At 43.3% G+C, this 27,380-nt stretch overlaps 1 protein-coding gene across 1 annotated transcript; it reads right to left on the reverse strand.

Moving 5' to 3' along the window:
- Positions 1 to 2,376: 2,376 nt before the first annotated feature.
- On the reverse strand, positions 2,377 to 27,149 carry tmem170a (transmembrane protein 170A). Its single transcript, XM_079680040.1, has 3 exons — positions 26,861 to 27,149; positions 9,231 to 9,401; positions 2,377 to 8,065 (listed from the first exon to the last, which is right to left on the reverse strand). Exons 1-3 carry the CDS (start codon positions 26,973 to 26,975, stop codon positions 7,935 to 7,937), a joined length of 417 nt encoding a protein of 138 aa, XP_079536166.1. The 5' UTR covers positions 26,976 to 27,149; the 3' UTR covers positions 2,377 to 7,934.
- Positions 27,150 to 27,380: the final 231 nt, after the last annotated feature.

The following is a 27,380-nucleotide window of genomic DNA, read 5'->3' on the forward strand; positions in this document are numbered from 1 at the left end:
AAGAGCCTAAAGAGTTCGTTCAGGTCAAGGGCTATTCAGTTAGGTGGCTTTAATCTTCCATCCCATATTGGGGCCAGGGAGGCTAAACTGCACCTCCTCTGCCCAGTGCGTGCGCTAGCATGTTATGTAGAGCGCACGGCTGTCATTAGGCGCACTGAACAGCTGTTTGCAGAGTTTTGGTCTACGCCAGGCCCCTTCATAAGGTTTTATCTTTGGACATGTCTGGCTCCTTTTCATTTTCTGTGCTTGCTGGGGGGGACATAATGCACTTATGTTTTCCCATGCTCCTTAGGGACCCGGGAAACATGGTCCGCAGTAAGCCCCATACAGGGCTGGAGGCCTTCCCCACTATCGTCCATGCACACTCTACACGAGGTAAGCGTGTGTGAGTGTGGGGGACATGGTGCACTTACGTTCTCCCCATGCTCCTTAGGGACCCAGGAAACATGGTGCACGATAAACCCCGTGCAGGGCTCTCACAGGCAGGCGGGAGAGCCTGCCTCACTATTTTCCATGCCGCTCTACACGAGCTAAGTGTGTGTGAGTGTGTTCTATCCAAGCTGCGGCCCGACTTCTCCACGGTCACAACCGCTGTTGGCTTTTAACCAAAGGCCGGTCAGGGGCAGTGTGATGGGTCGATGTTGTTGGACGACAGGGCGTTTATACATCGGGGCTCCACCCAATGTACCCATAGAGTCCAGTAGAGGGCGGAGCCTGAAGTGATATATAACGGGGGGTTACGTTTGTAGTTATATAAGCACAGGCGGAGCCCTCTACCTGGGGACCCTGTCTTTCCTATACCGCTCGCTGAAGAGGGTGTAGGATGGCAGTCGGGAGGCGTAGCCGCCTTATATACTGTGGGCCTGCGCAAACATTCAGGTAGGCTCGCCCCGATTGGCCGGCTGTGTTTATGCAACTCAGTAGGTGAATGCTCGCATGCGCATAACATGGTGGTAGAGAGTAGTACCCATAGAGTCCAGTAGAGGGCTCCGCCTCTGCTTATATAGTGTGGAGGCCTGCAGGCAGACCCCTCTCCCTCTGTGTGACCACAGGGAGGCAGCACTGAACATCACCTTTAGTTTCTCACTTTTAAACAGCTTCATTCAGAGAGCAGCAGCAGTTCATACTATTTAGCTGGAAGTCTCCGATGCACTGATCCTCATCATTTAACATTATAAAGAGTATTTTAAACAGTAGTGTAAGTAGCTAAGTACATTTACTAAAGTACAGTGTTTAAGTAGAATGTTGAGGTATTTGTACATTACTTGAGTATATCCATTTTATGCTACTTTGTACTTCTACTCCACTACAGTTCAGAGGTAAATGGTGTACTTTTACTCCACTACATGTATTTAATACCTTTAGTTACTTTACAGATGTGGATGAATGATGTGAAATATAATCAAGTGTTAAATCAGACTTTAGTTCCACCTGGAGTAAATCTACAAGCTACCCTGCAGTATACAAAGTCATTCAAACTAGCTGCACCTTTACCAGCTTTGAGAACACTTTCATGATCAATCATTATAAAACATATCATATATATTATTCTGAAATGGACCAATCTGCACAATGACTACTATTACTTCTGGTACTTTAACTATATTTTGATGATAATACCTTCCTACTTTTACTTGAGGAACATTTTGAATACAGGACTTTTACTGTAACAGAGTATTCCTAAACTCTGGTACTTCTAATTTTACTCAAGTACAAGAGCTGAGTACTTCTACTTTTACTCAAGTACAAGACCTGAGTACTTCTACTTTTACTCTAGTACAAGACCTGAGTACTTCTACTTTTACTCTAGTACAAGATCTGAGTACTTCTCCCACCTCTGATTTTACCTACATAATATTAGATAGATTCATATTTGATAATGGTAATATTTGTGCATTTTGTGAAGCTGAAGTGAAAGTACAAGAATACATTTTTAAAGTAATAATTAGTTATTAGATGTATCATCGTATTATAATGATACAAACTCTACTTAGTAAGTAAAGTTTAAAGTAAACCATACAAATAAAGTGTATTATTATATTATGGAGCTGCAGAAAAGTCCTGGCTTACAACAGGTACGACTTCATGAAAACATTGTTTGTTAAAGATCTTCTCTAAAATAAATAATTTATATAATAATCTTTAAGTATATTTGAATAATGCAGCATTCCCTCTAATATTGCAAAACATATGGAAATTGCCATTTAACTCAATATATTGCAATTAGTTACATTTTACAAATCAAGCAGACCTTGTTCTGAGGTATTCATTATGTAACATATATAACATGGTTTAATATTTTAATATGCAAAGATAATCCTACAAACAGCCCTCACAACTAGAGGTCGCTAAAGAACATGGAAATCAACTACAAGATAATAGTTAAAACATGTTTTATTCCATGAAAATATGAACCATTGGAACTTAATTTACTCAAATAAAATCAACTTTAAAACCTTTTAATCCGGGAAAAATGTAACAATATCAGTCCAGGAATGCGGACCAAACAATACAGAGAGAGTGGTTCTGTCACAGCAGAGACTTTACCTTCCATCACAGATCATTGTATCAGAACATTCACTAAAACTGGAATCGTAATAAGCAGGAGGCTGGAAGCTGGATGACATTTCTGGCGATAGCTGACATATACTGTAGGGAAGCCAATCTCTGCCACAAAAATAAAAAGGCATTAAAAAATAGAGAGGACACAAATACAATTTTTTTTATGACAAAATCGAAATCAGTCCCTAAAACCAATTCTGATCATTTATATCAGGTCCACCTTGCTGAAACGTAGCTACTGATCTTTCTGTCTGTTATAGTGTTATGAAGTTGTGTGAGATCAGGGAGTTGTGATCAGTTAGAGAAATGCGAGTCTATACGTTGTTCCCTGAACCCTCCCAGCTCGTAGTGTTTCTGGATGTTGTGAGGCATGGTGCCGATGGGTGTCACGCTGAGGCTGATGGGTATCCCGCTGATGAAATATTTGATTGTCCCTGTGTTGGTATACTATTACCATCACTATTCACTATTCACTAATCACATCACTATTATTATGTATTCTGCAATATCAGTTCAAATAATCGCAACTAGTTGTTTTTTTCAAAATTGTGCCCTCATTAGTGTTACTTAATGTTCTTTTAGCTCAGGCTAACACTTTTTAGTTTATCCTTAAGTAGTGTACAGGGACTTTAAACCCATGTAAAGGATTCTGTGCTTATGCAATATGCACATACCAAATAGTTCACATACAGGATTAGCTTTATACTTGATGCTAGTGTTCACGTGGTAAATGAGTTTCCTCTCTTTAGCGGGGTCATATGAAGAGATGGATAAAGAGACTGCCAGCAGAACATGAAGAAGAACGTTTTGAAACACATAAAACACTAGTTGATGAACATACCAAATGTTGTGTTACATTGATGCTCAGATAAATACCAGCTGAATGTCTGCACTGCTGTGACAGAACCACAGAGAAACATAGCTCAAATTACACAACCATAAAAAAATACATTCTTTCAAATGTACAGCGTAAAAGCAAGGCCAAGGGCTCATCGGTTTCTGCATCAGCCACTTGTTCTGAAGAGGTGCTTTCATTTGACTTCCAAATATATGTACAGTAGAGCACACCAGAAGTTAGGGGTTTTGTAATGCATCTACAATAATTCAAAAATAAAGACGCTCCTCTGATGGTTTAAAATCAATAGGGATCCGTTTCTTGTCCCACCTTTGGTCCCATGGGTGCTGAACTTCTGGAGTCTTCTCATCACTATCTCGGTGTTACACGTTATTTCTAGTTTTATAGACTGTACAGGCCAGAAATCAGAGCTAGTGACATACAGGGCGCAAATTACATCTTTGGTTGGAAGGGTTAAAGAAATTCTTTGAGGGGATAAAAAGATTAGTTTTCTCTTCTGCGTACTTCCCAATCCGGGGATCATTGGGATCATTGTGGCTTACGCAGCAACATTTAGTAAACAATATCCAATTGGAATGTGCAAAACAACAAGGAAGAAAATGTTTGAATGGGTCAGAAATGGAAATGCTGCTAAGAATACGCTCACAGAAACGGCCATTTTACAGCTCTCCTCAAACCAGTGTACACCTTTCTACAGATAACTGTTGGTCAAAGTATTATAAGGTTAGACTTGACTGATCATTATGCTTGCAGTGTTCAGTGTTCTGTAAATAAAAGGCTGCAATAACACGATTTACGAGTGATGATCATTCTTCTTTTGATTACATTTGAACCATTGGCCCTGTTATTAATCTTTCAGCTGTTCCTGTGAGCTCTATGAATAAATTATTGATCATCCCTCTGATGGTAAATAATGATATGTCTCCTCGAGGATGGTAGACAGGTGCATCTGATCATTCAGAGGTACAGCTGCTGTACAGGTGTAATGAGAGTTGTAACAGGCACAAGGATCCTCTTGAAAATAGATGTTTAAGGACATTTCTATATCCTTTTATCACAATCTGTGGGGGTGTAAATTAAGCTTTTGGAGCCCACTTCACCATAACTCTTCATAAATCTGATGAAAAACAATGGGGATGTCTATTTCTTCCTGGATGTTAGTCACACGTCTTCTATCGGGTCTATTCTTAGTCAAGTCTAGATTCTTAACTGGGTGAAACTGCATCATTTTTTTGTCCTCTAGCACAGTGGTTCTGAACTGGTGGGTCGCAGACCCATTTCGAGTGGGCAAATGTGTGCAAGTGACTTTTTTTTTTTTGAAAAAGAAATTCAAACTTCAATTTAGAAAGCCAGATTTTCTAACGCTGCGCATGCAGTAGGCGTTGGACTGGAAATGCCGGAGAACATAAACTGTTTTGAAAACTTCTGTCACGTAGTGATCATCTTCTCAATAAAACATCTTTGCTGATGTCTTTTTGAGTCTTCTGGCCAATCAGAATCAAGATAACGGCATGACATAACGGCATATTTTGCGGTATAACTACTCTTTATACATCCATGGGTACATATTCAGATAAAAATGAACACGTAATGAAATTTGGATAATAAAATAATGAAACAGGACGATCTCCTCTTTGCTCTTCTTTCTGTGAGGAGCAGCAAGTTCAGCTGTCAGAACAATGTAAAAATCTAAAAATGGCATAAAATATGATTAAATATGTCGGGTAGTAATATATTTATTTATTTTCTTCTCAGTGTGTACCAGAATGCATATTTATATGTTAGTATTTATAAAAATCTCATTGCAGGATTTTGATTGGCTCCAAGTCTGCCTTTTTATTGAATACAAGTCAAGTGTGCCTTTTTATGTTATAGAGTTCAACTTTGATTCTAGAAACTTAATGACCATCATCAGATTAAACCAGTGGTTCTCAAAGTGGGGGGCGCAGAGGCATGACAGGGGGGGCGCGAGAGACCAGGAGGAAAAATGGTTATTTAAATTTTTTTTAAAAATCATATTTTGAAAAATTATATATTCGAAAATAATATGATACAGTACTATTACGTCTGGGTCTCTGTGTTTCATTAAAGCTCTGCTCTGTGTGTGTGTGGAATGAGCCATTTTGTGTGCGTGCGCTAGCGAGAGAGAGAGAGCGCACCGGTACCGGAGATCGTAGTTGTTAGCTTCTGGTGCTAGCGAGCTACGCTAACGGATATAAGGAGTTTTTTCAACAACACGGTGGAGAGTCCTCTCCTCCACTGACTGACTGAGACTGAGATACTCAGTGAGCTAAAGGACTCTGAGTGTTATCTCAGTGGGTCTCAAATGTTTTGGTACCCATTAATGTAAACAATTATTTCAGAGGCACACGTTTATATGATCATTATAGTAAAAACAGGTATGAAATACTATATGACATTAAAAAAAGAATAAAGTTTAAAAGGGAGAGATTTGTAAAATATCCATAAAGAAAAAGTAAATCTGTTTACAGTTCTGTTTCAAATGGGTGTTGAGAGATCTATCCATAGATCTCTTCATTTTGCTCTCAAAGTGCACCAGATTGATGCTTTTAACTTAAATATTTAAAAATCTTCCCGGGGGAGCTTGCCCCCGGACCCCCCTATGTGAGGTCCACACACCATCTATAAAAATAGCACTTGACCCCTGCTTACACCTATATGCCGTGAGCTGATTATCGAGCCTTCATTGTAACTGTTGTGGGTACATTGTGTATATGCGTTGGGATTGTTGCAGTAGAAGATTCCACTGTAGCGACCGGTACATTAATGGGAAACCCTAAATGTTTGAGCACCCTCTATGAAACGTCAAGCTACCTAGCACCCCCAAAAGAAATCTCTGGCGCCACCACTGAGCCTGACTATTTGTGTTGGGGGGGGCCCGACTTTTTTTTTTCTCCAAAGGGGGGGCCTGACAGAAAATGTTTGAGAACTACTGGATTAAACGTTCTTTAAAAGCGTACTTCTGATAGATAGATTAGAGTGACATTTCTAAATTGTGGGTCGCGATTTATTGACGAAGGAAAGAAGTGGGTCCCGAGGCCTGACCAGTTGAGAACCACTGCTCTAGCAGGATCATGTAGCTGTTTATGGTCAAGAGAAGACTTTTCATAAAACTCCATGGAACCAAAAGTAAAGGGGTGGTTTATGTTTGTGTCATCAAGAGCAAACCCGTGTTGAGAAAAGGACATTTTCATCAAGACAAAGATAAAAAAATAGATGTTAAAAAAAACGCAATGTAAATTAATGTGAGAAAAATGTCTATCAGATAACAAATAATAGCATTTGTGCTCGTGGTGTCTAAATCAGTATTCAAGAGTAGCTAAAACAAAAAAAACAGTATCAAGCTATTTTTTTTCAAATGAAAGTATTACATGTTAAGTTCAACGGTCAGAATGAGTTCATTTAAAAGCACCGTCAGTTACCAACAGCAACGAAAAGCAGTCACTGAAGACTATGGGAATTTGATGAGCCCGTTGAACGACAGACGAGTACAGCTCGGTTTTGGAGAAGAAAGAAAACGAGCAAAGCATATTTGGTCATAGACATTGAAAAGCTAAAAAGACCTGGAAATCATTTAAAATATAAGTGTTTTACCAAATGAACCACATGTAAAACATCAAAAGGAGGAAAGAAAAGCTCTTTCTCAGTTTTGGACATGTTTAGACTTCTATATATCCGCACAAACAAACTGAAGACATTCTCTTGACATCAATAAAAATAGAAATCATCTATAAAAACCTCTTCACTTAAAATAAATGAGCTGAAGGGAACATGTCGTGGACGCTCCTCACTCATTGGAATTGCTAACAGGCAGTGGATTCATTCAAATCAATATGAGGAAGAACAAAAGGAGCAGCGAGAGAGAGTCAAAGAAAGACAGCCCTGAAGAGAAACACCACTTTGGAAGTTAGAAATGAAGGCCTCGAAGGGGGAAAAGCCAGAATCTTGCATATCATCAGTCTGTCTGTTAGTGTCTCTGTGCAGGCGGCGCATGGAGTCAAAGTCATGACACACACACACACACACACACACACACACACACACACACACACACACACACACACACACACACACACACACACACACACACACACACACACACACACACACACACACACACACACACACACACACACACACACACACACACACACACACACACACACACACACACACACACACACACACACACACACACACACACACACACACACACACACACACACACACACACACACACACACACACACCCTGAGAAGAGAGAGGGTCCTCCTGCTGCCTTCACATCCAGCAGGAATGACCATGACTGTATGTGCAGCTAACCCTGGGTGTGCATCCTCAGTTTAGTCCAGAGAAAAGCTGAGTGGTGTGTGTTCGGCCCTGCAGAACACACACCTTTACAGCTCTTGGTCCATCCAGCAAGTGACATCATGTCCCGTTTCACATGTGTATCTAGTCCTGTACCATGTGACACTGTTGTCAGCATCGGGCTCTGCTAAAGGGTGGCGAGCACCCTGAAGAAGGAGATGATGAGGACACAGAAGGACTGTCCCACACCGAAAACAAGCGCCTCCAACGAGATCATCCTCTTCCCCGCCGCCTTGTACACTCCTGCTATGGCCGCACCTTTGAAGAAAAAAGAAAAACCACAATATTCTTGAGATTCATTGTTTGGGTTGAATTGGAGAGCAATGATTTTATGCCACAAAATGTTTTGTATAAATAGGAAGTTGAATTGACTAATGAATATAATTAAATAATTGCTCTACTAACAGTTTGCAAGTTACACAAATCACAATTATATTATAATATAGTGGGCCTGTTCATAGGCTCATTATTGGTACAAAATAACTGCAAGGCAATTGATTTTCTATGATTTTCTGACCTGAGCTTTTGAGTTTTACAGATCTGCACTCTCTGAGATCTCAAACATGGACCTAACTTGATTTAATTCTTATAAACATGAAAGTTACAAAGGTCAACCGTTCACAAAATAAATGAACCTTAAAAGCCGGTAAGAAGCTGCCTTCTCCCTGGAAAACCTGGAAAAGGGGAGATAACTTTTTTTATGGGTTACTAAAAGGTCATTTCTGGACTTATATCATCTTGATCATTCCAGTCTGTAATATAAATGACACTATAGGGCCTCAATTTTGACCCTACAGAGGAGTAATGGAGTCTATAACGAGAATCCATCAGGATGCAGGATGAATGTAAAAAAAAAAAAAAAACTACAATAAAAGTATATTTCTGTTTTGGTGCAAAAACCATGAAGTCATGCAAGGCCATGTGCATGACATTAATGAACACTGTAATCCCCCCCCCCCACACAAGTTTGACTGCTCTCACTTTCTGCATGAGCATCGCTTTTTACTACATTTGTGTTTTCCTGGTAATGTCTGTTTTGGAAATTCCTAGTGCAAACAGTCAGAAACATATGATACGATATACACTATACGAGTGAGCAAAGTAGTTGCAGTTTTTCAAATGTCAATACAACAAGGAAAACATATCTGAAGGATTTATGCTTTTCTGTTCTGTAGAAACAAGACAATATAATCAATATGGTGTTTCTCTCAGTATTCTATGAGCATTGCAGGCAGAGACAACAGGAAATATGAATAATAAAAACTACATGAGGACAAATCTGCTGTCCTCTACAGTAGAAGCATTACATTCAAATATGGGAGTGAAAACTAGCACTTGTCAAGATCATTTTTCAAGGAGGGAACTACTGCACAATCACTTACAAGTACCTGACATACACATGTGTAAGCAGCAGAAGACTTACTGGTGAGGACTCCCCCACAGACGGGCCCCACGATGCCCATGAGGAGGATGGCGATGGGCATGAAGCGCGCCATCTTGTGCTGCCGCAGCGTGGCGAGGGCCAGCAGGGCGGCGGGCAGGTGGAACACCAGGGAGGAGACCGCGGCCCACAGGAACACTCCATACCACATCTCTACACACACACACACACACACACACACACACACACACACACACACACACACACACACACACACACACACACACACACACACACACACACACACACACACACACACACACACACACACACACACACACACACACACACACACACACACACACACACACACACACACACACACACACACACACACACACACACACACCAATTATTCATTAATGTGATGCCAGCTCCCTGTCTCTACACCTTTGATCTCCTCTGGCAATTGTATAAATAAGTCTAGAGCTTGTACTCAGCTGATGAGGGCCCAGTGTATGGTTTGATAAGTATGGAAAATATATGACTCCTGTGCTCTGGCCTTCAGGCACCAGATGTTAACCCTACTGGACACTGATAAGAAGGGACAGCCCTCTCCAGCACCATCACATTCACCCCATAGAGGAACATGCTTTGGAAGAATGCTGTTCCTGAAGTTATTGAGAACAATGATCTATGTTCAGAGAATCTAGACCAGGGGTCGGCAACCTTTTTGATATGAAGTGCCATTACAAAAAAAATGCGTGATGCCGAATTTAACAAACCCATTTAAATAATTGGTTTAAACGGCCTCCAGGGGTAGACATTAAGGGTAAAATGCCACTGGCCCTCCGGGCCGGTGGAATTGTATTATTACTGGCCCCACCATTGTACCCACTGGCCCGGAGCATTCGTCCAAAAAAAAATCGACTTATAATGAAGAAAATGAACACATTTGTTGCAATAGTAATTTATGCACTAACTACATTACTACTTGTACTACAACATTTGAATCATCAGTTCTTCCTCACTTTCCTCAATTGTTCATATTTGGTTTATTAAAATAATGATATTGTGGTCATTGTTAAAAAATGTCAGCTATTATTATGAGTATTATTATTAGTATAATGCGCTTTCCGCCTTCCTGTCATTAGGAGTTAGAAATGTAATGGCTATGTAATAGATTAGATTAGTACCTTCATTATCCTAAACTGCTGGGACATTTCCCTATAGCCAATACCTTTATATTTTCTACTCTTCACTTACTTGTCAGCTTAGGTCGGCATTGATGTATAGAGCCGACAGAAGACCTTGTTTATATTGGCATCATATTGAAAGGTGCAGTAACGTGTCCTAAAACCAGGAAGTATAAGATGCTGGTTTCCTCGACAAAAAGCAATGGGATTTCTCCAAAGGGTTTTGGAAAATAGCTGGAAATAAGGTCTGTGGAAAACAAACCTGTTTGATAAATGCACGTTTTGTTCAGCCGGATAATCTCCACATGTCTACCCTACTTTTATAATTTTCAAATCATAAATCTAATCGATAGATTATAAAAGGGTTTTAGGACGCGTGACTGCACTAGAAGCCAACTCCATCGATCAAGCTGGCTAAAACGTTCTCTCCCTCTTCTTCTCATACTCCCTGTCACTCTCCTTTAACTCCTCCGGTGACTTTCTTTTATTTGAAGATTGTTTTTTGCCCGGCGCTTGGCCGGTTACCGCTGGTATTAAAAACATTTTGGCGAATGGTTAGGTGGCGCGATAGTCTGTAGTGAAGGAGCGCGCTCCCGCTCACGGGAGCCTGCTCGCGCTCCGCTCCGCAGCAAACAGCTGTTTGCTTTTCACCCTACAACGACAACCGACTCATAAAACGCTATGTTGTAGCGTTAATAAACGAAACAATTTAACTAAATTGCAAGTCAAAATACCAATACCACAGGACAATTCTTTTTTTTTAAAGCAATATTTTTTGTGGCCCGAGCGGGCAAGTGGAAAGTACGTTATGATGGCCCGGGGTGTCTAAATAGTGCTTCCGGGCCAGCGGGCCAATTATAATGTCGAGCCCTGGGCATAACAATAAGGAGGATCGTCCGTTCTGTGATTCTCCAGAGCACACATGTTATGATATTAGGGTCATGCAGAGTGAGATGAGATCGCTGTCCCTTTAAGAGAGAGAGAGAGGGGTGTGGCGCCTGTGCGCGTGTGTGTGGATGGTTGAGCGAGAGTGAGCGAGCGTGTGTGTGTTTCTGGAAGTGAAACGAGGCAGCAGAAAACAGAGGTCTGTGATATATTTTGTGAAACAGAAGAACAACTAAATAAATGCAACGGCCTCCCAAGAAGAGCTCGCCTCTCTCCAGTCATTTAAGCCAAAGTGGGTTATTGAACCTGAAGCTTGTTGCTTCTGCCCTGGGAGACGACAGAGAGTCATCCCCCCTGTTTCCTCGACTACGGTCTGGGAGCCGACAGGAAAGTTCAACACGCAGATGGCCAGTCCGCCCCTTTGTAGCATATTATTTCGATGAGTAGATCGCCACTGGGCTTTCAACTAAATACACGCAAAAGCTGCGGCATTTGTACAGCTCCTTGTGGGTAGGCCTACTGCAATTTGTGAAGTGCTTTCCTCTGTGGTAAAATGATCAGCACCGCACCACGGAGGAAAGCGGCAGAAAGTCGCCTGGAGTTAAAGAGAGCGGGGCTGCGTTACGTGCATGGCTTTCTTCTGCAGGTAACGGGGGGACGCACTCTGGCGGCGGTCTCGTTCAGGATCCGAAAATAAAATTTTAATATTTTGCACACTCCTTCCACTTATCCCTAGTGTGACACTGGTTACGGTGCCGCGTGCCAGGGGTTGCCGACCCCTTATCTAGACGCTGGCCTTTGAGCCCTAAATAGGTCTTAATGTTTTTTTATCACATTATAGACATTACAAAATGTACAAACACAGTAGCTGTGCATTCAGTCAATATACATCATGAATGCATGATCATTTTATTTTTTAGATAACCTGTAGTTTAGTGGACACTTGAATCCAAAACCGATTACATACACTTCTATACCGTAGACATGCCTTCAGGATCCATTTAGGGTCAAGTATATTGCCCACCGACACTTCAACATGTTGACTGCAGGGGTTAAGGCCCTGACACACCAAGCCGATTTCGGCCGTCGATAGATGTCTGGCCGTCGATGGGCATCCCGTCGCCCTACGATTGGTGTGTCCCGTACCGTTGTCTGTTTTTGGCCGTGCCGACACCTTCCGCGGCCGATTCACCATGTTGAATCGGCAGCGGAGGCTGTCAGCAAAATAAATCACTCTGTTCAGCTTAGCCAATCACTGCATGAGAAGCGAAACGGAAGTGAGGTACGTAAACAAACGATTAAGCACACAGACGGCTATTATTTTTCCTTTTCATCTCACCTGGACGCAAGAATTTATTTTACATCATGGTGATCTGGAATGAAGAAACCAAAGACCAACTCAGTTGCCACGTCATTTGCTGCCACAAGTCCTGCATGAGGTAGACAATAGCTTCTTCAACTATTTAACGGACAGGACCCTGGACAATGTGGCTATTTTTTTATTTTTTTATTGTATTACTTATTATTTGTATCTTTTTGTATTTTAGTCGATTGTTTACATTGTACAGTTCTACATTTGATAATAAACCACTTTTTTACCGATATTGCAAAATACAAAACTTTATTTCGTACCTTCATACTACAGCCATTAGATAACACAACATTAGAATGAGGATACAATTAGCTATACTACAATAAAAGTCAGAAGATACAGATGTACATGATGATACATCATTTGCCTGTCAGTGTTATGATGTTGTATATTAATATAATCTTGGATTATAATTACTGATGCATGGAATGTAGTAGCAGCAGTACTTTAAGGTTGCCAACCACAATGCTTAATAGTTTCTTTCTGCTTCAGAGAGCTGAAGTTTGTATATATCACGCAGTCTGTCTTCCGGTTGCCTCTTTTGAATGATGAATACACACTACCGCCGCCTGCTGGTAAGGAGAGTTATTGCCACTCACGCATGCACAGTGCGTACGTGCTACTTGAGAGGCTTCTCAATTCTTAAATGTCCCCTGCTCGATTCCTCGGTCCTCCGGTAGTGACCCGGAAATGAATTTCAGCGCGCCATGTTGAAGGACATCTCATTTCTCTAAATGCACATCGAGGAGGCTCTCTGGAGGAGCTATGATCATTTCCGGGAACGGTGGAGGCGTGACGCACGGCCGGACTGATCTCAGTCAATGACAGCTCTGCATGCATCCCCTGGATATTATTTTAGTAACTGCTTTCATCGCGACGTTTACAGTGAGAACAGCTGTGAGGTCCGTGCAGAAAGCAGAGCAGTGTAGTGTGTAAAATATATATCACTCAGTATAACAGGCCTACAATACTCTGTATTTGTACGCTGTAGTTTAGTAGATATCTACAAACAAAGAGTCGATATTTTTCTAAGAACATTTAGTGCTTCACATAATAAAATGCACAATGGCTGTAGCCTGATTGTGCTTTCGGAGCTGTAGGTGTGTGTGGTACAGTGTGTAGGTGAGTGTATGGTACAGTGTGTAGGTGTGTGTATGTGGTACAGTGTGTAGGTGAGTGTGTGGTACAGTGTGTAGGTGAGTGTGTGGTACAGTGTGTAGGTGTGTGTTGTACAGCGTGTAGGTGTGTGTGTTGTACAGTGCGTAGATGCGGCGGACAGACGGGTCTCAGTTGGTTTGGTGTCCTATGCTTAATTTTAATACTTGTAAATACAACTTTCGGCCCGTAATTTCAATTCCCCATTCCAGCGAGCAGAGAGAGGGGGGAGGATATATCCAGTCTCTGATTGTGTTACGTTATTATGAGAGTGCTCTCATACTATAAATTGTATATTAGTGGTGCACGATAATTATCGGCCCGATAATTATTGGTCCGATATTAGGAATTATGACGTCATCCCGATAAACCCGATAAAAGTATTAATAGCCCCGATAATATACAATATATTTTTTGGGTAAAAAAAAAGAAAAAAATACTGCGGTGTGGGTGGATTGGGATGAGGGGCGCTTGTTTTTTACTCGGCTCTTCCCGTTTTGCCAGTACTGTGGTATTAGTGGTTTAGAAAGAGGGGAGTTTTTCACAAATCCAGCGCTCCCTAACTCATGCCTGGCTGTGACGTAAATGGTGTGCGGCAGTGAAGCCAGGACAGTAAACAAACATGTCGTCGGTAGTATGGGACTATTTCAAAGTTTCAGAGTTAGATAGTTTGCTTGCTATTTGTATTAACAAATGCAATTCAGAAGTTCCACGAGGAGGGAAAAAGGCAACGAGCTATAATACTTCCAACCTGATTAGTCACCTGAAACATCGCCATCGCTACGATGGTGTGTTAAAAGTGTACGAAGATGGCTGCGCTGCTAAACTAGCGGCAAATCGAAAGCCAGCTGCAAAGGCACCGGGGCTTTTACCTATCGACGAGGCTTTTGAAAAAGGCAAGAAGTTTGCCAGAGACGACCCCTCGGCTAAAACGATCTCTAACTTCATAATATAAATGATGACGCATGACGACCAACCCTTCTCCCTCGTCGAAGATAAAGGATTCAGTCGGCTAGTTCATAATTTGGAGCCCAGGTTTATCATTCCAAGCCGCCGCCACTTCTCAGACGAGTGTTTACCAGCCAAGTATAATAAGATCGCCACACTCCTTCATACTCTGATCGATAACGATATACGGGACATAAGTTTCACCACGGACATATGGACCAGTGATGTTAGCCCCGTTAGCATGCTAGGTCTGACGGCGCATTCTCAGGAGCTACCAGGTTCACACACAGCCGATATGATCCGTGAGGCTTTTGAAGCCATGCTTCAGCGATGGAACATTAGTAAAGAGCTTCTTTCTTCCCGTCAGGTGGCTGAGGATCTGGGTCAGATGCGCCTGCACGGCTGCTGCCATAACCGGAGATCTGCTCGGCCAGCTCGCCCTCGTCTCCTGCCTGGGCTGGGGACTCGGGGCGGGCTGTGGCCTCTGCTGCCTCGGTATGTCGAACCGGGCAGGGTGTGAGGCATCTCGGGCGAAGGATTGCCGTGAAACCGTTGCGGGTAGCGGCTGGACCCTTCGAGGGAGACAAAGGTGAAGGGCCTCGTCTTCCCTCTTTTTCGACTCGTGTCTTCGCTGCATTGAGACTAGAGCGGAGCTGAAAATACCCTCGGGAACAATAGGCATGTCCAATACATCCTCCTTTTCCCGGTCTGGGAGGTTGGTCAGGTCGAGCCACCTGGCTCTCTCCTGCACCACCATTATGCCCATTATTTTGCCCGTGGCCTGGACCGCGCAGTGCTGCACCCGGATGCAAATGTCCGTGATCGCTGCGATCTCGTCCCATATGGCCGGCCCAGATTCACTCCACAGAGCTCTGCCTGGTAGGCAGTTAGCAGTGAGGAAATGTTGAGTACCCTGGCGGACAGCGCTGCGGCCTTGTAGGCCCGATCAGCCAATGCGGACTGCAATCCGTCTGCCTTCAACGGTAGCGTGGGGTTCCTGCTTGGTGTTGGAGCGAGCCTCGGTTGGAGGTGAGCTGCCACCAGCGGTTCCATGGGCGGTATGCGGAGCAGGCCAAGCCTCTCCATACCGTCACAGTCCAGGGAGGAGGCACCCTGGATTGGGGCCTTATTGCTGAAGGGACGGTCTCTCCAGGAGACCGACACCTCGTCCAGCATCTCCGGGAAGAATGTTGCCTCTTTCTCCTCGCTGCTTGGGGCACAGTTTTCCCCTCGTAGTGGGACCTAGAGGTCTCCTTGGCCATCTCAGGCCATGGAATGTCTAGCCTGGACGCGGCACGTTGACACACGGCCTGCAGGTCCATACCCAGACAGGGCGAAGCTGGTGTGCTATCGCCCGGGGGAGCAGCCATCGCATTGCAGCTTGAGCTGATGGCATGAAGATGTCCTCTTCCTGCACATCCGAGTCAGAGAGTAGGAACTCAGAGGAATCCTCTTCGTTCTCCACGCATTCCGACTCCAGGACATCATCCGCAAGCGCGGCCATGGTGAGGTCCAGCTGGGAGCCCCAGCTTGGTGTAGCGTGGGGCCCCAATCTCACGTCTCTAGCCACTACCGAGTTCCAGCCTGACACAGGGCGTGACTCTGGTTTTGCAGCTGCCGCTGTAGATGAGCTCCAGACCGACACAGTGCGGGGTTCAATCTTAGCGGTGGGCGCCCTCGTGTCCTGATAGCCATCCGGCGCGTCAGTGTACATGGGGAGGTCCATTCTCGACAAGCTAGCTTGGCGCGCTAGCCGTCGGCGGAGGCTCTTTCGGGTGAAGCGGGAGCAAGGTCCGCATGAGCTGGGGTAGTCAATAGCCTCCTGGGCGTATTCCAGCCCGAGGCAGGACGAGCAGACCTGTTGTGTTTCTGTGCCTGAAACTTTCAACCCGCAGTCGCAGCGCCGAGCAACCGAGTTTCTGACTCCTCTGGTGTGAGGGAGAGAGGCGTCCATCTTGCCCGCCGTGGTGACGGCGTGGAGAGGACCCGCTCTCAACAGGAAAGTTGCAGAGGAAAAAATCTTCCAACCCGTCCTTAATCCGGAGAAAAGCGACGGTGTAGATTTATTTCCAAAGAGTATTAACTGGTGTGTTAATAGTCGTTTAATTCCTTTCTTCTCTGGTGTGAGAAGAGAAGAAAAAAGTCCTCGCCGTCGTGGTGTCGATAGCGACGGAGACAAGCTAGCAACGTGGTGTGCTGCTAGCTTGAAGTCAAAACCTTACCTTTCGATTTCCGGAGAAAAGAAAAAAGGTGAGGTCGAATGTGGTACTAACTGGTATGTTAGTACCGACAGTCTTCTTGCAGAAGTATATATAAAAGTAGCCGGCGAGCGCCCGTCGACCGAAGTTAGCTTGGTTAGCTTGGTTCCGTCTGTGGACTGTGTGAGCTAGCCCGGCTACCAATATAGAGATGTGCTCTGAAGCGAGAAGAGGTGTTTGAATGACGCATGCGGCGCAGCGCAAGCTACTTATAGGGGGTGGATTCCCTGACGCTGACGTCAAGATCACCTGCCAATCAGGATTGGCGTAATGAGATTGATACTTCTGTTTGCTCCGCGGATGAGGCGCATCCCATAGTGAGACATCGAACGGAGTGTTATGAATGAGAACGTATCTTTCGATCCCCGTTTGAATTGTGCCACGAAATACACAATGATGTTTGTCAATCTTAAAAAATAATTTCCATGTAAAAAAAGTCACAGTTTGTTGTAAAACTGTTGAAATATAAGACTACGAAAAATACGCAACTAGAAAGACTACAAATCCCAGAATCCCGGTCCCGCATGCTGGCTCTTACGGAACCGACTAACTCCACTTTTGTGTATGTACAGCTCTCAACATGCCCAGACTTGTAGTGATTTTCACCTCTTTTAAAAAGGTCCAATGTCATGCTTTTCTGGTTATTACCCGTCCCCTTGTGTGTTATGAATAGGGTTGGGTATCGTTTGAATTTCCACGATTCTGATTCTACTTTTCGATTCCGTTCTCAACGGTTCTCAATTCCGATTCTTTGAGGGGCAGGGTAAAAATATTATACATGCTTCTTCCACCAACAAAATTACATTGATTCGAGAAACTTTTACACAGGTTAGTTTACAGTAATATTCACATTAATCAGTCTGTTTATATTCACTGCTATGTAACTGTAACCTGAGAACCACTGAAGCTACAACAGTGCAACAGTCCAACCTTTAAAGGAACCCCCCCCCCCCATTAAAAACAGTTCTTGTTAAGAAAAACAAGCATATCTGCCTGCCTTCTCAGGCATACCAGGAAGACATGTTTGAACATTTTAAAGTAAAATGCTTCAATCTGGTGCACTTTAAGCAAAATTACTAGAGACTAGATCTAGGGGGTACAACTCTAAACACCCATATGAAAAAGATTGGTTTACATTTTAATAATTAAATAAGTATGTGAACATAACCAATAACAAATACATGTAACGTATCTTATTTTACTATTTTATTTATTCATATTTTGTTATCTCTCCAGTTTAAAACGATATGTCTGGTTTACTGTCCTATAGTATACATTGGAATGATTTCAAACCTGTTTTATCCAAATAATTATAAAGGAGTGCCTTGGAAATATGTGTTTACATAAATTGTGATCAAAACGTTTGAGACCCACTGAGATAACTTAGACTAAAGTGAACTATCTAAACACTCAAGAGTCCTTTACCTCACTGAGCTGTAGTTATCAGCCTCTCAGTCTGACTGGAGAGGACTCTCCCTCCACATTATTGTAGAAACATCTTCTAATATCCGTTAGAGCAGCTAGCACCATATGCTAATGACAACAGCGCTGGTACCGGTGCACCCTCCCTCTTTCCATTGCTCGCTCCCACGCTCACTCGCACTTTGGCTGTGAGCTGCGGGTGCCAGATAAGCCAACATCCCCCATTTTCATCACTTACAGCGCCCATCGTACAAGCCAAATTAAAAGTGTAACCGGGATGAAAAGGGTGTTACATTTACTTAATTATGAATGTTGTTACATCAAGGCCGAAAATTAGGATGAGCACCAACGGTCAAAACATTTTCCTCCCAGAGCTGTCAGCGCAGCGCCTCCACAGATCTGGCGCCCTCGGCGAACATCCGCCAGTGCGACGGGCCGGCCCTGGTCTCAGGTTACGCTGTAGGAAGTGTAGGTGCAACGCTACATTTCCCGCCCCGCCGCAGTCATACAGTCGGTTGCGGAGAGCGGCGAGAAACATTTCCTCAGGCATCGAAAAGCGGAACTGAAATTCACATTTCTAAATGATGCCGTTGGAATCGAAATGTTGGAACCGGTTCCGAACCGGAACCAGTTCTCTGTACCCAACCCTAGTTATGAAGGTTTTTATGCATGTAAAGTTTGTAAACGGTCTGCAGAGTCAAAAACCCTCAAAGTACACCCTGTAGTAGGCATGGGCGGTATCATTTTTTTCATACCGTCATACCTTGCTGACATCATACCGTGGTATACGGTATATGACGGTATCAGTCCCAATTTAAGGGGTAATTTCTCCCCAAAAAAAATGTTTTACTCACTATATCAACAGCCCCACCAAAGATATTTTCCACCAGCCGCCACTGACGGTATGACTTGGGTCGACTTGAGTGAGGTGGCGTTCGGCGGCAAATAGATGTTTCGAACGGTATATTATATGTTCGGTGTAAAATGCAGCCCGAGCCGGTAGACGCTCGCAAAGTGCCGCGAAGTGCGCGCAAGTGCAAAACAAGGGCTGCATACATGACACATTGTGCAAATGGCACATTTTGAGATCGGATACAGGACGCGTTTGTAGATGTCCGACGTTGTTTCCATAGTGAGCTAAGTTAACAATATATCATCATACATAAACATTTTCCGGGAGTAAATACTTGACTTATTGAATAAAGTTTGCTATATTCACTAACTAGTTTGGCAATATTATTCCGTGCATGTGTTAAAAACCTTATTTCCATTTGATTCATTGGATTACTCGCGTGAATGTTTAGCACGTAAATGCTTTCGTTTTTAAAACCGTCCGACCTCGACTACAAAACCTTCAACTAGGCATGGGCGGTATCATTTTTTTCATACCTAAGTTAACAATATATCATCATACATAAACATTTTCCGGGAGTAAATACTTGACTTATGTAAACTGTGTTCGTTATTCTCCCGTCCAGGAGAGAAGCTTTAAAAGGAGACTAAATGGAGTCTCTGTGAAATTTCAATTGGGTACTTTAATTAAAAAAGGCGCGGGTTTGTCACAAGAATGATATTGTTCAGTCAGACAAACAGCTGTGATCCGCTCCTCGTTAGGGAACCCAAGAGTTGGATCTCTCCTCTGGTGCTGTTATATATCCTCTGCTGGCTCCTCCCCGCCTGCCGGCTCGCCTCGTCTCCAATGTCCGTTGTTGCATTTAAACAGAGGATTGGCTCCTTTCACATCCAATATATGCTCAACACGCCTTTTCTCCTCATATTCTCTTTCATCACTTTTCATTTAACACATTCTAAACGCTGTAATCAATACTCTAACAAATACTTCTCGGCTCGTTTGGTTTCCGGTCATTCCGGATGTTGTCACATGCTACTCTCGTCTGTAAACAATAATGTATTCAAATAAACTGTACCTTCATTTAATATTCAGCATGGTAGTATCTCGACATCTATAGTTGTAGTGTTAAATCAGTAGGCTTCGGTTTGCACCACTCCATATCATTTCGCTACTAAATTCACCTCTTTAGGAAATCGTATATTAGCCACATGCTACATGCGTAGATGAAGAATTTTCAGAATAAAAGCTTAACTGCTTGTGCACAAGAATTTCTGGTTTTTTAGTATAAAAGAGCATTAAAACTGAAGGCATGTTTAAACTACATTTCCCCATTAAAACATTGATTTTAATTTCTAACGCTTATTGAATAAAGTTTGCTATATTCACTAACTAGTTTGGCAATATTATTCCGTGCATGTGTTAAAAACCTTATTTCCGTTTGATTCATTGGATTACTCGCGTGAATGTTTAGCACGTAAATGCTTTCGTTTTTAAAACCGTCCGACCTCGACTACAAAACCATCAACCAGTTGCATAGGATTAAAAAATGTCAACACTCACTCACCCCGTTTTAAACATTCCCAAAGAAGTGCCTCCGTCTCTCGTTGTGCTGGATGAAGTCACTGGCGACGAGTAAACCCAAAATAGTCCCAAACAGGCGCAGAGGCATTTTTCTTTTTTACTAGTTGTCCGAGTTCGGGGCCGGCAAATGCTGCCGCCATCTTGCTCAGCTCAGCTCTGAGCTGAGCTCTGAGAGCGGGAAAGACGGACTGCCCTCCCCTGCCCTCTGCTGGCGCGTGCTGTGCATTACAACCAATGTCGTCCCTGTCAAAACTCCGTGTCAGTGTAATAGAATGAAACGCATCTATGATTTGGCGCACAGTCTGTGACGTCACGGTATTGAAAATCATACCGACGGTATTTCGAAATACCCTGGTATACCGTAATACCGTCATACCGCCCAAGCCTACCATCAACCAGTTGCATAGGATTAAAAAATGTCAACACTCACTCACCCCGTCTTAAACATTCCCAAAGAAGTGCCTCTGTCTCTCGTTGTGCTGGATGAAGTCACTGGCGACGAGTAAACCCAAAATAGTCCCAAACAGGCGAAGAGGCATTTTTCTTTTTTTACTAGTTGTCCGAGTTCGGGGCCGGCAAATGCTGCCGCCATCTTGATCAGCTCAGCTCTGTGCTGAGCTCTGAGAGCGGGAAAGACGGACTGCCCTCCCCTGCCCTCTGCTGGCGCGTGCTGTGCATTACAACCAATGTCGTCCCTGTCAAAACTCCGTGTCAGTGTAATAGAATGAAACGCATCTGTGATTTGGCGCACAGTCTGTGACGTCACGGTATTGAAAATCATACCGACTGTATTTCGAAATACCCTGGTATACCGTAATACCGTCATACCGCCCAAGCCTACCCTGTAGGGAGTAAAACTCTAACACAGAAAAGACCTCCCCAAAACACCTCGTTGGAGATTTTCCATTGTTTACTTCCTGGGTATCGCTACGTAGGGATACCCAGTAGCCACGCCCAGAGCTATGGCCGCACCCTCTGCCAGCCTTTCACGAAACAAAGCTTCCCAAACCTTTCAGCGATTCATGCCGGAAATGTACAGCCAGTGTTTTCGCCAGACCAGGGCTGAGAGGGCGTATCTATCCCTTATAGATACTGTCTTTTTACGTTAGTGAGCCGGATCATTTGGCTCGGCTCTCTTAAAGCGCCGGCTGTTTCGGCTCCCAAACGGCTCTTCATGTTACCACAGTTTACCACGGAGCCTCAGTTTCGCGCGGGCTCCACTAGCGCAGCTCATCGCGTCCAAATCGCACGCTCCGTGTTTTCCTGTAGCAGGCACCGCCGATGTCGGGGAAACAATCTTCAATACTCCGAAAAGAATCCCACCAGACTCCTCTGCCCCTCCAACAGAGGGATGTCCTTGTCCTTTTTCCTTTTCGTCATTTCAAGCAATAAAAACTCTCGATCTTCTCTCGAATTATTAATATTTTTGGATGCCCTCGGCTTGAGTGCAGGGCGTTCCGAGCTGAATAAGGGCGTCAAATGACGGCAAGACGCCCCCCTGGCGGAAACACTGTGTACAGCGTAGGGCACTGAAGAACGATGCTGTTCCTACTTTGTTTGGACAAGCGGGAGATTCGGGTACACAACCTGTAAGTATTCATTGTTGTTTGTGTATTTATGATGTTTAAAACAAACACAGTATCTACCACGACTATTTAAATGGGTAAACGTTTTTCGGGCTACTACGTTGGGATCGCGGAGAAATGCTCTCCGCAGACTAGGGCTGTACCCGAATATCCGAATATTCGTTCGTTGGAGTACTATTCGGGTTTCAATTTTGTTATTCGGATATTCGTTTTGTTTGTTTTTCCCGTTTTTTTTGGGAGGGGTGCTAAGACTTAACCATAAACGTTATTGTTTACTTTCTCCGTCTTTATATGTAGATATGACTGAAAATAAAAATGAATGCCGTGAATACACCGAAATACACGTGTTGAAGCGGTTCGCTGCTGATTACTACGCACCACCCCCCGCGCGGGCCGAATATTCGCTGCTGATTACTACCGAATATCCGGAGCCCGAAAAATGGTATTCGGGACAGCCCTACCGCAGACCCATGCTCACAGCGTTATAAACCTTTTTCTTACCCAATATCAAGCCACACTTATTGTTTTTACTTTGGCTGAGTGTTTGTGTGTGCTCAGGATGAGTTTCGCTTGTTCTCCGTGTATCGCCGACATGGAAGCCTGTCTGCTCCTTGCAGCAGCTGCGAGCAGCAACGAGCCTCAACGTCGCGACCAATCAGAGCACACTGGGCTCACAGGGAGGGGGGGCAGGAGCTCCAACAAGCCGTTTAGGACAGAGAGTGAATACCGGTGAATACACATACTTTACAGCAGTGGTCGCCAACCAGTCGATCGCGATCGACCGGTCGATCGCGAGTGTGGTGCGGGTAGATTGCGGTCCGTTAAAAAAAAAGTAACAAAAGAAAGAAAAATAAAATAAAAATAATAATGTTTGAAAAACAGGTTTTTAGATGTAAACCTATCATCCACCACCCCATTAGCAGGCGCCACTTGATTGACGTATATTTGAGACACCTGAATAATATAATACATTAACCGTGCTTTACGCGAACCTCATGACTGTAATTTCCCGTGTTCAGTGAACGCAACAGAGGCAACACACCAGACCAATCAGAGAGTTGCATGGAAATACACGTGTGCTTGTGTCATTCAAGCTCGGCTCTGTGTGTGTGTGTGTGTGGTGATAGCGCATTTAGTGTGATAGAGAGGGAGTGAGGGAGAGAGGGAGTGAGGGAGAGAGAGGGACCGGTGCTAGCGGGGACCGTGATGTTAGCATCTGGTTAGCTAGCTGCACTAACGGACATGAGGAGCTGTTTCCACAACAAGCTGGAGGAGGGTCCTCTCCTGTCAGACTGAGGGGCTCAGGTGAGCTAAAAGACTCTTGAGTGTTTAGAACAGTTTTGTCACAAATTATTCAAAAGATTATTTCCACGGCACACCTTCATATGATCATTATAGTTATACAAACAATAAGAGAATAAATGAAAAACAGGTATGAAATAGCCTACTATATGGCAGTAAAACAAGAATACAGTTTAATGTGATTTGTAAAATATCCATAAAGAAAAAGAAAATCTGTTTACAGTTCTGTTTCATATGGGTGCTGAGAGAGGTATCCATAGATCTCTTCATGTTGCTCTCAAAGTGCACCAGATTGATGCTTCCAACTTCAATATTTAAAAAAAAATCTTCCCGGGGGAGCATCCCCCCGAACCCACCTTGAGGAGGTGAGGTCCGCCCCCCAATAGCACTTTACCCCTGCCTATAAATGCCGTGAGCTGATTATGGAGCCTTCATTGTAACAGTAATTCAGATGCAATAAGCCTATATAAAAGGCCTCAAATTGGAAGCATTGTCTGGGCCGTCTTTTTCACTCAATTCTGCAATAGGTAGATCTCGCCTTTCACCTAGGCCGAGGTCAGTGATCTTGGGCTTAAAAAGGTTGGTGACCACTGCTTTACAGAGATGCTGTATGAGAAACCAATGTGAGTTTGGAAAATTGCACAGTATAAATCTATTTTAGTATACCTCAACAATGGAATTATGATCAGTAGAAATGGCCATGACATGGGATCTTTAATACTTTTCGCCTCATTCTGAAAGGAAGAAGTGAAATGTGCTAACGTGAAGGCCGTCTTGGTGTGTGGTGCGAGACGGGATATGTAGTTCATTGAGCGGTTTCACACAAAAAAAAGTGTTACTTCACAGTTTTATGACACATTTTTATTTTTTTGACTTGCAAAATGATCTTTTAAATTGACAAACATCATATGTGTCATTCGTGGCACAATTCAAACAGGATCGAAAGATATTCTTTCTCTCGCCATTGACTTCAATACTTTTTCCGAAATAAGGTCCCATGTGTAATTCAATTGAAAAACCAATACAAATAATATATATATATATTTTTTTAAATAAATAATAATAAAATAAATAATCGTTTTATTTCGATTATGTTGTTTGCATAATGGTTGCAAGCCAAAATCGTAATTGCGATTAAAACACGATTAATTGAGCAGCCCTACTCTCTATAGATGTCGGGCCGTCGATGAGCGTCGTGTCGCCCTACTCAGAATGGTGTGTACTGCACCTTCGTGTCTTTTCGGCCGTGCTGACACCTTCCGCCGCCGACTGTCGGCCAAAGGCCATCGGCCAAAGAAATCCCTCTGATTGGCTGTTCAGCTTAGCGAATCAGTGCATGAGAAGCGAAATGGAAGTGAGTGACCCAAAGAAACTATTAAGAAGGCAAATCTCAGATTGCATTTAACTCCAGCTCTCGACACAGGTTCGGGAAAGCCCCTTGAGCTTAGAGTGAAAATGGAACGCCCACTATTTGTTGTTTGTTTATATCACGCTGTCTGTTCTTCTTCTCTCGGTGTATCACGCAGTCTGTCTTCCGGTTGTTGCATCCTATAGACAAGTTTACGCGCCAAACCACGGGTAGCGCCATAACCCTACACAAATGCACTTCATTTCCGCCGGAAGTCTTTTGCACAGCGTCTGTCGGTGTAAACCGGTGTAAACAGTCAGACGGGCACTGGTGTAAACACAGCGATTTCGATGCTAACAGTGATGCTAGCTTGGGAACACGATCCTACTTCTTTGACTGGAGATGGCGTTACTCTCCCCCACCCGAATTCAGTGCAAAACTGGGAGGATAACATGACGACGTGGCCCAGCATAACGTACAGCAAAATTTGCTCCTACTTCGTTCAATCCATGACAATAGATGGAAAAGCAATGGACAGTCTGAAGGCATATCATAAGGCTGCGCACATTCTACTTTGCCCACATGCTCCCGAAAATTGTTGACGATTTTGTTGAGGGAAGGTTACAGTTCTGCAGTAAATATCTCAGCATTTTAAAACCAAAATAAACTGCCTTATTTAGGTCATGCCCACAGGAGCCAACAGTTGTCTGTTGTTTACATAATGCACAATTTACATGATCTCTTTATTCTGTGCAATATATCATATGTGCCTGTACTGTTTGAGTGAAAATAAAGTTTGATGTAATTTAATTTCATTATTGCACTGTTATTGCATTATTGCATTTCATATGTTCCTTAGAGTGCTACAATTTCTTTTAACACAGTTCATCATTCATATTAAGCTCATACTGTACATAAATAACACTGAATTAATTAATTGTTGAGAGGAAACTAAAGAAATGGCTTCAACAAGAAAGATCACATGTTTAATCCTAACAGGTATTACAAATTAAAATATAAAAGCAGCCCACACAATTACATCACTATGAAAATATTCATATATAATATTAAAAAATACAATGCATGCAGTATTTGTTGTGTTTATCTGTATTTAATGAACAACATGGCTGGGTGCTGGTTTGTGGTCGTAGCACTCTCTATCTAACCACTCGTTCAGGTGCTTTCTCGAGTGATTGCAACCAACTACCGCACACGTAGTTCCCGAACCACTTTTCTTCATGTTGTAATTGTTATATCCTCTTTGTCTCTGCGATATCAGTGCTTTGTCGGCACAACGGAGCTAGCTAGCAAAACAAACCCAGTCCGCCAAAACGGAAGTGCATTGCATCGAAGGGAGGAGTTCAGGATGTAGAGCGGAAACGGCTCAATAACTTGTGTATACACTACCGCCGCCTGCTGCTAAGGAGAGTTATTGCCACTCACGCATGCGCAGTTCGTACGTGCAACTTGGCCGTTGGCTGAAGTGTTTGCGGTGTGTTCCAGTGCGAAACATGGTCAACACACAGGAGACGTGAGGCGACGTTCCGTCGGGACGTATTCTTTGGTGTGTAAGAGGCTTTAAGCTAACACGTACACCAGCGTGAAACAACTTTACTTCATCTATAAAAACAATGCATTTAAAAAGGGAATTAAGCACAATTTAACCCCCATTTTCGTTTAAAAATAATTCACTAGACGCCACTATACAGCATATTCGCACTGATACACAGTGAGTAGAGCTAACAAGCTACCAAACATTAGCCCACCTGAGAAGTCGTTGAGAGATGTGTCGTTTCCTCGGTATGTGCCATTCTTCCTCGGCACTAAATTCAAACCGAGTATTTGCTGAAGAAGGTCTATCTCCGTATACTTATCCTGCATGTCTCACACCGATAGTCGACACTGCATGAATAAAAATGTCCACAAGACTTGTAAAACCATAAGAGTCGGTAAGGGGATTTGCCCAGACTGTGTTGACGTAAGTAGGCTAGCTAGCATCGGGTTAGCATCAGGCTAGCCGTCAACACAACTTGTTTGACGTCATCATGCAATAGCATCCTAAAAATATACTTCCCCCAAGTTGAGTCTGTCAGGTAACAACGCTTCCGGATGTTAAACACTAACCTGGGCAAAATATAAGCAGTGGTCATTAGATTGTATATAAAACGTTGCAGGTGTTGGACAGTTACTAGTTGTTAGTAATAGTTTACCTTTATTGAGAAATATTCGGTAAGCAGTTTATGGCAAGTAGGCTGCCTGACAGACTAAACCCCGGAAGATTTGGCA

This window comes from Notothenia rossii (assembly GCF_949606895.1).
Source record: "Notothenia rossii genome assembly, chromosome: 5".
Lineage (NCBI taxonomy): Eukaryota > Metazoa > Chordata > Actinopteri > Perciformes > Nototheniidae > Notothenia > Notothenia rossii.

What these genes read in the sequence shown, in the direction of transcription:
- tmem170a (XM_079680040.1), bottom strand. Translation starts at nt 26,975, where the DNA reads ATGCAGGATAAGTATACGGAGATAGACCTTCTTCAGCAAATACTCGGT. An exon ending in ATCTCTCAACGACTTCTCAG is followed by an intron (nt 9,402 to 26,860) that starts GTGGGCTAATGT and finishes GTGTGTGTGTAG; the next exon opens with AGATGTGGTATGGAGTGTTC. An exon ending in CTGTGGGGGAGTCCTCACCA is followed by an intron (nt 8,066 to 9,230) that starts GTAAGTCTTCTG and finishes TTTTCTTCAAAG; the next exon opens with GTGCGGCCATAGCAGGAGTG.